The sequence below is a fragment of the Tachysurus vachellii genome, chromosome 25 (genome assembly GCF_030014155.1).
Source record: "Tachysurus vachellii isolate PV-2020 chromosome 25, HZAU_Pvac_v1, whole genome shotgun sequence".
NCBI classification, from domain to species: Eukaryota; Metazoa; Chordata; class Actinopteri; order Siluriformes; family Bagridae; genus Tachysurus; species Tachysurus vachellii.
The window spans coordinates 11102550-11114453 of NC_083484.1; the positions used below are offsets into that span (position 1 = coordinate 11102550).

At 44.5% G+C, this 11904-nt stretch overlaps 1 protein-coding gene across 1 annotated transcript in view; it reads right to left on the minus strand.

Moving 5' to 3' along the window:
* The window catches only part of tex10 (testis expressed 10), a 31718-nt gene extending 21014 nt beyond the window's left edge, over window positions 1-10704 (minus strand). The window contains exons 1-7 of the mRNA XM_060861270.1: window positions 10573-10704; window positions 8596-8788; window positions 7666-8189; window positions 6533-6742; window positions 1920-2166; window positions 1248-1360; window positions 118-377 (exon numbers count right to left, since the gene is read on the minus strand). Of these exons, the coding sequence (XP_060717253.1) occupies window positions 118-377; window positions 1248-1360; window positions 1920-2166; window positions 6533-6742; window positions 7666-8189; window positions 8596-8775 (1534 nt within the window). The 5' untranslated portion in view covers window positions 8776-8788; window positions 10573-10704. The remainder of the gene's footprint in view (window positions 1-117; window positions 378-1247; window positions 1361-1919; window positions 2167-6532; window positions 6743-7665; window positions 8190-8595; window positions 8789-10572) is intronic.
* Window positions 10705-11904: the final 1200 nt, after the last annotated feature.

Consider the following 11904-nt stretch of genomic DNA (forward strand, 5'->3'; position numbering starts at 1 on the left):
TCTGAAGCATTTCTCAAACAACATGCACCCCACCTTTAATTCATTAAATAACAGGAATGTCATCTAAAATTTATCCTGAAGCTAACGTGAACGTTTATGAGCAGCAGAAAGGCTCACCACGGCTTCGCTGGGTAACAATCATCCTCCAAACTACCTCCAAGAGAGCAGCGAGGTGCTTCGAGCTCAGCTTCCCGCCGCTGGACAGCGTGTCCGTGACGAAGGCTCGGATTGGACCGAGCCAGTCAGCATCCTGGCCGGCGATGTGGTCCCGCCCCCTTAGGCTGAGCGTCACCATTACCTGACACAGCATGACATTCAGAGCCAGTGGCTCTACGGTTCCTGCAGCATTAATGCCACCCATCACCTGCTGCCTGTTCCTATAGGAAGAGAGAATTTAGCTTCTGTTGGACTGAATGACATACAAGTGAAGCTTTTCACTAGCTTAAGTAGTGACACAAAAGCCAAACAATCAAACAAACATCCAGTGTCTGTGTAAGAATGTAAGATCTCACAAATCACGATGAATTAAACTTCAGACAGAAAAAGACCACATCATACACATCACGTGTTTCCTACGGACGCACACACAGACAAATACACACAGACACGGACACGCGCAGTCACACAGACACGGACGCACACACAGACAAATACACACAGACAAATACACACAGACACGGACACGCGCAGTCACACAGACAAATACACACAGACACGGACACGCGCAGTCACACAGACACGGACGCACACACAGACAAATACACACAGACAAATACACACACACACGGACACGCGCAGTCACACAGACACGGACGCACACACAGACAAATACACACAGACAAATACACACAGAAAAATACACACAGACAAATACACACAGACAAATACACACAGACAAATACACACAGACACGGACATGCGCAGTCACACAGACACGGACGCACACACAGACAAATACACACAGACACGCACAGGCACACAGACACGGACGCACACACAGACAAATACACACAGACACGGACGCACACACAGACAAATACACACAGACACGGACACGCGCAGTCACACAGACATGGACGCACACACAGACAAATACACACAGACAAATACACACAGACAAATACACACAGACAAATACACACAGACAAATACACACAGACACGGACACGCGCAGGCACACAGACACGGACGCACACATACACAAATACACACAGGCAGGACGCACAATCGGGCACACACACACACACCTCTTTCCATCCATTTTTTTCTTGTGTCTCGCCACCTCTAGCTGTCCGTAGGGGAAATTCTTCATGAAGTGCTGCTTGAAGTCACTCAGGTAAGAATTTCGAAACCAGGAATCCTACACAACACAAGAGGCCAATGTTCAATAAAATCTTCAACAAAATGAAATGTTTCCTTGTTCTGTAACACACCGAACAAGAACTTCTTTAAAGCAGGCTACTGGAACCGGATTTATAAGCAATTAGATAAACGAGTTCCACAAAAATACAAGAAATTGGTACATGTTCATGAGGTCACAGGAATCATCACTAAATCGTTTTCAGACTGTTATGTGATGTGTGTGTTAACACAATGCCTCCATGCACCTCTACATGTTTAGCACTGTATTGTGTGGCCTACACACTAAGCGTTATATATTTTAATATGATAGCTTTATTTAATCCAGTTCCGGTTATCGTTAAGAAAATGGACCGTATCACGGGTTCTTCTTATTGAATGCGGTGTGTTTTTGTCTCATGGGCTTCGTATACAAATCCTTATTTCTATCTGTATATAAATTTGTTAAAAAATAATAATAATAATAATAATAATAATTTGTTTACATTCATATTGCGTCCTAGTCTGATCTATGAGTTGATCTAGTATTGGGGTGTGTGTGTGTGTGTGTGTGTACACACCAGCATGTCCTGTTGGTCTTTCTGAGGTGCGAGTCGTCTCAGTAGCTGCAGTATGGTAAGGATCTGGAACATGAGTGCCATGGCTTCCTCTGAGAGCAGTTGTCCGCTGTCTGTCTGAGCTCGTCCTCCACCCATGGCTTCCACCCACACCTCCAGGAGGAGAGGCACCAGTGTGCCTGCGAAACCCTGCACTGTCTCTGCTGAGCACAGATCCTCACTCACTCCGGCTCCGGGCTCTAAATCCGGCCTGGAAGGTGTGTATGGAACAATGAAACACAACTGAACTCTTTATAACTTCTTTCTTTTAGTTGACTGTAATGATAAACTGATAAAATCGACAAACAAATGAGTAGGAGAAAGAGTGAGAAAGAAATATAACAGAAGCGGGGGGGGGGGGGAGTGACGGACAGACAAATGCAGAAAAGGTAAAAGATATATATATATATATATACATACACATACACACACACACACACATATATATATACATACACATACACACACACACACATATATATATATATATATATACAGGGAGTGCAGAATTATTAGGGAAGTTGTATTTTTGAGGATTAATTTTATTATTGAACAACAACCATGTTCTCAATGAACCCAAAAAACTCATTAATAGCAAAGCTGAATATTTTTGGAAGTAGTTTTTAGTTTGTTTGTAGTTTTAGCTATTTTAGGAGGATATCTGTGTGTGCAGGTGACTATTACTGTGCATAATTATTAGGCAACTTAACAAAAAACAAATATATACCCATTTCAATTATTTATTTTCACCAGTGAAACCAATATTACATCTCAACATTCACTAATATACATTTCTGACATTCAAAAACAAAACAAAAACAAATCAGTGACCAATATAGCCACCTTTCTTTGCAAGGACACTCAAAAGCCTGCCATCCATGGATTCTGTCAGTGTTTTGATCTGTTCACCGTCAACATTGCGTGCAGCAGCAACCACAGCCTCCCAGACACTCTTCAGAGAGGTGTACTGTTTTCCCTCCTTGTAAATCTCACATTTGATGATGGACCACAGGTCCTCTATGGGGTTCAGATCAGGTGAACAAGGAGGCCATGTCATTAGTTTTTCTTCTTTTAGACCCTTTCTTGCCAGCCACGCTGTGGAGTACTTGGACGCGTGTGATGGAGCATTGTCCTGCATGAAAATCATGTTTTTCTTGAAGGATGCAGACTTCTTCCTGTACCACTGCTTGAAGAAGGTGTCTTCCAGAAACTGGCAGTAGGACTGGGAGTTGAGCTTGACCCCATCCTCAACCCGAAAAGGCCCCACAAGCTCATCTTTGATGATACCAGCCCAAACCAGTACTCCACCTCCACCTTGCTGGCGTCTCAGTCGGACTGGAGCTCTCTGCCCTTTACCGATCCAGCCACGAGCCCATCCATCTGGCCCATCAAGACTCACTCTCATTTCATCAGTCCATAAAACCTTAGAAAAATCAGTCTTCAGATATTTCTTGGCCCAGTCTTGACGTTTCAGCTTGTGTGTCTTGTTCAGTGGTGGTCGTTTTTCAGCCTTCCTTACCTTGGCCATGTCTCTGAGTATTGCACACCTTGTGCTTTTGGGCACTCCAGTGATGTTGCAGCTCTGAAATATGGCAAAACTGGTGGCAAGTGGCATCTTGGCAGCTGCACGCTTGACTTTTCTCAGTTCATGGGCAGTTATTTTGCGCCTTGGTTTTTCCACACGCTTCTTGCGACCCTGTTGACTATTTTGAATGAAACGCTTGATTGTTCGATGATCACGCTTCAGAAGCTTGGCAATTTTAAGAGTGCTGCATCCCTCTGCAAGATATCTCACTATTTTTGACTTTTCGGAGCCTGTCAAGTCCTTCTTTTGACCCATTTTGCCAAAGGAAAGGAAGTTGCCTAATAATTATGCACACCTGATATAGGGTGTAGATGTCATTAGACCACACCCCTTCTCATTACAGAGATGCACATCACCTAATATGCTTAATTGGTTGTAGGCTTTCGAGCCTATACAGCTTGGAGTAAGACAACATGCATAAAGAGGATGATGTGGTCAAAATACTCATTTGCCTAATAATTCTGCACTCCCTGTATATATAGAGAGAGAGACAGAGAGAGACAGAGAGAGGAGGAGAAAGACAGAGAGAGAAAGAGAGAGACAGAGAGAGAGAGAGAGAGAGAGAGAGAGAGGAGAAATACAGAGAGAGACAGAGGGAGACGGGGGGGGGGGGAGAGACAGAGGGAGGGGGGGGGGGAGAGACAGAGGGAGGGGGGGGGGAGAGACAGAGGGAGGGGGGGGGGAGAGACAGAGGGAGGGGGGGGGGAGAGACAGAGGGAGGGGGGGGGGGAGAGACAGAGGGAGGGGGGGGGGGGAGAGACAGAGGGAGGGGGGGGGGGAGAGACAGAGGGAGGGGGGGGGGAGAGACAGAGGGAGGGGGGGGGGAGAGACAGAGGGAGGGGGGGGGGAGAGACAGAGGGAGGGGGGGGGGGGGAGAGACAGAGGGAGGGGGGGGGGGGAGAGACAGAGGGGGGGGGGGGGGAGACAGAGGGAGGGGGGGGGGAGACAGAGGGAGGGGGGGGGGAGACAGAGGGAGACGGGGGGGGGGAGACAGAGGGAGACGGGGGGGGGGAGACAGAGGGAGACGGGGGGGGGGGAGACAGAGGGAGACGGGGGGGGGGGGAGACAGAGGGAGACGGGGGGGGGGGGGAGACAGAGGGAGACGGGGGGGGGGGAGACAGAGGGAGACGGGGGGGGGAGGGGGGGGGGAGACAGAGGGAGACGGGGGGGGGGAGACAGAGGGAGACGGGGGGGGGGAGACAGAGGGAGACGGGGGGGGGGGACAGAGGGAGACGGGGGGGGGGGAGACAGAGGGAGACGGGGGGGGGGGAGACAGAGGGAGACGGGGGGGGGGGGAGACAGAGGGAGACGGGGGGGGGGGGAGACAGAGGGAGACGGGGGGGGGGGGAGACAGAGGGAGACAGGGGGGGGGGGAGACAGAGGGAGACAGGGGGAGACAGAGGGGGGGGAGACAGAGGGGGGGGGAGACAGAGGGGGGGGAGACAGAGGGGGGGGGAGACAGAGGGGGGGGGAGACAGAGGGGGGGGGGGGAGACAGAGGGGGGGGGGAGACAGGGGGGGGGAGACAGGGGGGGGGAGACAGGGGGGGGGGAGACAGAGGGGGGGGGAGACAGGGGGGGGGGAGACAGGGGGGAGACAGGGGGGGGGAGACAGAGGGGGGGGGGAGACAGAGGGGGGGGGGAGACAGAGGGGGGGGGGAGACAGAGGGGGGGGGAGACAGAGGGGGGGGGAGAGAGAGAGAGAGAGAGAGAGAGAGCGAGAGAGAAAGTTCTGTTTTTTACATTATCATAAACATAAACTACAATAAATATGTTTTCCACAATGGGAGAGTCTTCAGGACAGATAACTCCAGAGACAGAAGAAAAATGAAGAAAAGAGAGAGAGAGAAAAGGAAAGGGGAGAAGACAGAGAGAGAAAGAGGGAGAGAGAGAGAGAGAGAGAGAGAGAGAGAGGAGAAATACAGAGAGAGACAGAGGGAGACAGAGGGAGAGGAGAAAGAGAGAGAGAGAGAGAGAGAGAGAGAGAGAGAGAGAGAGAGAGAGAGGAGAAATACAGAGAGAGACAAAGGGAGACAGAGAGAGACAGAGAGAGAGAGAGAGAGAGAGAGAGAGGAGGAGAAAGACAGAGAGAGAAAGAGGGAGACAGAGAGAGAGAGAGAGAGAGAGAGAGAGAGAGAGAGAGAGAGAGAGAGAGAGAGGAGAAATACAGAGAGAGACAGAGGGAGACAGAGGGGGGGAGAGAGAGAGAGAGAGAGAGAGAGAGAGAGAGAGAGAGAGAGAGAGAGAAAGAGAGAGAGAGAGAAAGTTCTGTTTTTTACATTATCATAAACATAAACTACAATAAATATGTTTTCCACCATGGGAGAGTCTTCAGGACAGATAACTCCAGAGACAGAAGAAAAACGGAGAAAAGAGAGAGAGAGAAAAGGAAAGGGGAGAAGACAGAGAGAGAAAGAGGGAGACAGAGAGAGAGAGAGAGAGAAAAGGAAAGGGGAGAAGACAGACAGACAGACAGGAACAAATCCAGTACTTCAGATTCTGATGTAAAACCATAATATAAAACTAATCCAATGAATTAATAAAATTCAGAAGTCTCTCTAAGAGTTAGTGAAAAATAACTGAGCAAAAAAAAGGTCTTTTACATTACGATGGTGGTGGAAACACAAATATGTCAAATACGTCAGACCTTCGTGCTCTGGTTTAACCCATGAGGCTTGTCTGATAGAATAATAACAATCTTCCTTACACAGTCTTACATGTTCTCTCATGACATTTACTCTGTTCCTAGTTCTGACTACGCAGCTCTTATTATTATTCTTACTACGCCTTCTTCTAGTCTCCATCCTCCTCTTTCCCCTTTGTTTTTAGGCTCAATTAAGTTCAGGATCTTTATTATTCTCCATTTTTTGCTGATGAATAACAATAATCAAAAATAAGGATCACAATTCAGAGTAATAAAAATCAAACAAATCTCCTATCGGTTACAAACAGCACGTAACATGACGTGCGATTCCAACAAAAACCCGTGCGTACCTTAGCCGATAGGTGGAGCGCGGCGTTGGCTTTGCGCCAGAATTCTCGAACACTTGAAAACTTTCTTTACTGAATATCATCTCCTCCCAGCTGATCTCTACAGGAGTGACCACACCTTTCTCTCCACTCCACATCCTCAAGCCTCTGCCACACACTACACCATCTTCTGTTGGCCGCTCCTCCACTACTGCCTGAAGAAAACGGCCCAACCTAAACACACACACACAAAATAAACACACGCTCATGTACGCAATGTCCAGACGTCTTGCTTGCTTATTATTCGTTACTGTTACTTTGGTTGTTGTAACAACGCAAGAAAAACTGGAAAAGATAAAAAGAAAAACATGAAAAAAATCTATTTGCATATACAGTGATACCTCGAGATACGAGTTTAATTCGTTCCGTGACTTTGCTCGTACCTCAAAGCAATTTTCCCCATTTAAATTAATTGAAATCCCACTAATCCGTTCCGGCTCGCAAAATTCCACTCCAGTTGTTTTGTTTATGTGTTTTGAATATGACAAATGTACAGTACCTGTATTTATAAATGACAAATATTGTATAAAAACATACAGTAACAAAAGAGAATGTTAAAAAAATAAACTGGTTTTACTATAAAGTGTATTATTTACCTTGGAGATCAGACGACTTGAGCTAACGGAAGACGCGCACGGAGGTTGAGGGAGGAGTAAACAGGCGGAGGAGTTAGGAGGAATTTTGTCTCGTACGTACACTTTCACTTTCGTTCACTTACTCGCTACTGTACACTCTTAATGCTACTTTACACTTAAATGGAACTTAACTAAACTTCACTAAAATTAATGAACTTAGCTGAAATTCTCTTAACGTACCTGAACTTAATTGCTACAATTTCTGTTTTCTTTACATTAATTTTGCTTAATTTTCTTCATCGCTTTTCTCTTCACTTGTTTTTGCCTTTTTTGTCACACTTTCCTCACTAACAAAAATTTGGTCGAATCACAGTTCGTATCTCAAAAAATTTGTATGTCAATGCACTCGTATATCGAGGTATCACTGTATTTATATTTCTCAGAAAACTACTGAATTGTTTTTAAAAAAAAAAACGGCATGTGGTTTGTGTCACATTATAAACCAGGCTCTGATCTGAGTACCTGAGCAGAACGGTGAGTCTCCATTGCTGCGCTGTAATGGATCGGCTCGTGCCTATAGAAAGAGCGTAGCTTCCTTTCTCTGGCCGATCCCCGACTCGTCCCCTGTTCACGGTCGTGCTCATGCGCCTCTGCGAGATGAGTTCGAGGAAGTTTGAGAGCAGCACGGCGTGTCTCTGTGCTAACAAAGCAGGATAGTGCTCAAGCAGCACGTCCAGCACCCGTAGCGCATCCTCCTGGATGCCAGTGGAGACGTGGGTCATGGCGCAGGAGAGGTGAGCGCCGAGCAGAGGGAAGAAGGGGGCCACACGCTCAGCTGGCATGCACTGCGCCACTAAGCGCAGGAGACGTGAACCGGCTGCCCGCACAGTGCCATCTTTATCGGTGAAGAGTGCGGCAACTTCGGCGAGTACAACCGACGCGTGCTGCTCCAGTAGGGACGGGTGAGCTGAGAGCAGCTCGCGAAGGCCTACGAGAGCGCCCTGCTTCACACTGCTGCTGTAGTGGTGCAGCTGGGACAACAGATCCTGCACGAAACAAACACGCAGGAACAAATGACTCAAAACATTATAAAACTGTATAAAAAATTATAAAAATGTAAAACGTTACAAAAATATTGAACTCTCAGTTGTTTTATCAGTTTAGTTGTTGATTTATGTGTGTGTGTGTGTGTGTGTGTGTGAGTGAGTGAGTGAGTGAGTGAGTGAGTGAGTGCGTGAGAGAGAGAGAGAGAAAGAAAGAGAGATTTTTTTTTAACAGAAGACCACCTCCAACTTGGAACTCTGCTCAGTTATAACACAAACATTTATGATGGAGACATATGCTTTTGCACTCAGGTGTATATTGACATAGTGATTAATACGGTGTCACGTAAAGAACACAGCTGGTTGTGACACCAGGAGAGTTCACTCAGGTGAGACAGTGCATGTGAACCTTAATGCTGAGCTGGCGGTGTGTTGTCGGTCCTCCGTCATCTCTCTTCAGCTGATCTGGTAAATGAATGCTCCTGGATTTAAAGTTGACGTTAGTCGAATTTTCCGCCTTGAGCTTCTTCTTGCCGACTTTTAATTTAACTTTATGGAAATCGTCCTGCCTTTTCTTCTTCTTTGACATTTTCCTGTTAAATCTGAAAGGAACAATCCAAATAGAACAGACTATAAGACTGTGGCATTAACACTAGAGGTGAGACTCAAGCTCGATACCGAGCATGTGAGTTCTTCATTACACATCCCATATGACTCAGTTCAGTTACAATGAAGTCTTCCACCACGAGAGTCGCCCCAGAGACAGATGTATAAAACATATATAATATAAGAGATATATAAAAGAACAGGGGGAGAGAGTGAGAGAGACAGAGAAAGAGAGAGAGGAGAAAGAGAGAGAGTTTTACATTCTATTTATATACAACTGACTTTTGTTTTTTTACTTTATGTCTTTCATTTTACTTATCTTTGCAAATTATAGAGCCTAGTGAGCGAGGCCACATGACGAGAGCATGTCTCAGTGTTTACAGAACTGAAGTGTGCCCTCATGCACCATCTCCTTCACACACTCGCTTCACGCTTATATCTTTGTGTGTGAGCATTGTGCAATAGTTGTTCACTCTCACAGATATGGCTCTGTGCGCTCACTTAGGTTTTTTTTTTTTTTTTGTTAAATAATGCTACTGTTTAAATGCCATAGCCTTTGTTTTGACAACATATAGATGAACTGTTATGTTTATGTATTTTAATTTTTGTATAGAGAAGGAAATGATACACTATATGGCCAAAAGCACATGAACACCTGAGTACTGAGATTCAGTGGGCACCCACATTATGGGTGTTAATAGAGTAACACCCAGAACACCTGTTTTGCTACAATAACATCCACACTTCTGAGAAGGGATAAAAAAATAAAAAATAAAAAAATCACTTGATTTTTAGACCATGGCTGTGGAGATCTGCCCATTCAGCAACAATGGAGCAAGAGCCTGGTGTTAGGTGAAGAGGCTTGGCTTGCAGCCACCATTCCAATTCATCTCAAGTGTTCAATGGGGTTTGAGGTCAGGACTCTTCAGGTCTTCCAGTCCAGAGAGATAGTGAGAGGAGAGAGAGAGAGAGAGAAACAGAGAGAGAGGAGAGAGAGACAGAGAGACAGAGAGAGAGAGAGAGAGAGAGAGAGAGAGAGAGAGAGAGAGAGAGAGAGAGAGGAGAAAGAGAGAGAGGAGAAAGAGAGAGAGGAGAAAGAGAGAGAGAAAGAGAGAGACGGAGAGAAAGAGACAGCAACAGAGCAAGAAAGACAGACACAAAGAGAGAGAGAGAGAGAGAGAGAGAGAGAGAGACAGAGAGAGAGAGAGACACAGAGAGAGAGAGAGAGAGAGAGAGAGAGAGAGAGAGAGAGAGAGAGAGAGAGACAGAGAGAGAGAGAGACAGAGACAGAGAGAGAGAGAGAGAGAGAGAGAGAGAGAGAGAGAGAGAGACACAGAGAGAGAGAGAGAGAGAGAGAGAGAGAGAGAGAGAGAGAGAGAGAGAGAGAGAGAGAGAGAGAGAGAGAGAGAGAGAGAAGGGGGAAGAGGAGGAGAAGAAGAAGAAGAAGAAGAAGAAGAAGAAGAAGAAGAAGGGGGATTTAAAGCCCTACAACTCCCCCTCTATCACATACAACAGACTATAATGATTTCTGCACAATGTACACACACGTGTAGAACAGCACGTGAACACTACCGAACACTACTGAACACTACCGAACACTACTGAACACTACTGAACACTACCGAACACTACTGAACGGTTACCTGGTGATTCTCTGCACCATCAATGCTAATATTGATTAACTATAGTGTTGCTAACGGGTCCTGACAATATTTATACATAATACTGCACATCCCGTTTCCTTTTTTCATCTGCAAAGACAATAAATAATCTTACTCACATGTTTTGTTAGATTTCAGATCAAAACAATAAGATTTTATGAAGTTAATGTCATCAATCACTGTGTTCTGCAGTCGCGCGACTACACTCGGGGGTCCTTTACGTATTCTGGCGCCTGTACATCTGCCTGAGTAAAATCACTTCAGCTTTCTTAAGTCTATAAAATTTATAAATAGAGTGCTACAAATATAATACAGATAAACGTAAAAAAAAAATAAAATTCCGCATTTTTAATATGTAACGGAATTTTAAAAAATAAAAGTTTTAAATCTGTGACGACTTTATTTAATTTTGGGGGATTTTTGCATAACGTTATATGTACACTCTAGTTATTTTTAATAATAATAATAATAATAATAATAATAATAATAATAATAATAATAATCCAAGAAAGTAATATTTATGTGGAAGAAAAATTAATAAGCGTTTAAAGGACTTTTATTTTGAAAGCCGCTTGGAAAAGACTGCCGTTTGCCTGATCAAAATAAAAGCAAAACAATATATACACAATAAGATCTTAACAATAAGATTATAAAAAGATTATATTTTATAATCTTCAGTACTTTAATTCAGTACTGTTTAGCACAAACGGAAGGTAAGTGCAACACATTATTGTGTATATTTCAGCACTAGCTAACTTTTGAAAGCCGTTGTATCGTCCATCTAGGTTTAGGGTTGTGACGTCATGACGCAGACTTCTGTGCGCTCGAGCAGGCGACGTGCTATTTAAATGAGGAATAATTCTAATGCAGCGTGCAGTGACGTGGTGATGATGATAATGTGATGTAAAGATTCCCGAATTTATTAATGAAATAGGAGTTATATCTTTTATCCGTTTTTTTGGTAATTGGTAAAAAAAAAATAAAAAATTTCTTGCTTAATTTCTAGAGGCTATAAATAGTAAATCAGTGCATTAATATAAGCTTGGGATTTAAATTACAGATGGTGTTCATGTGAAAGAAAAACAATCAACACCTGCTGACCAATCAGAATAAAAAATAAAATAAAAAATCAACAGTGTTGTGGTATAAGTTTTGTTCAAATATTTTATAATCCTTTTTTACATTATTTATTTATTTATTTATTACATGATGGAGGCATCAGCACAAGTTCAAACTTGTATGAAACAGAGTGACAAAGTGGGTTAAAGCATAATTTATATGTCTCTATATAGTTTATTTACAAAAAGATTTGTAATTCAGTATAGTTACAAACATGAACAAATGCTCAATAAATCTTGCTCAGATTTTCACCGTCAACTGTTTTACAATCATCCCTCAGCACCTGATTGGGAAGCTGAGCCTGCTGGGACTGAACACCTCCCTTTGCAACT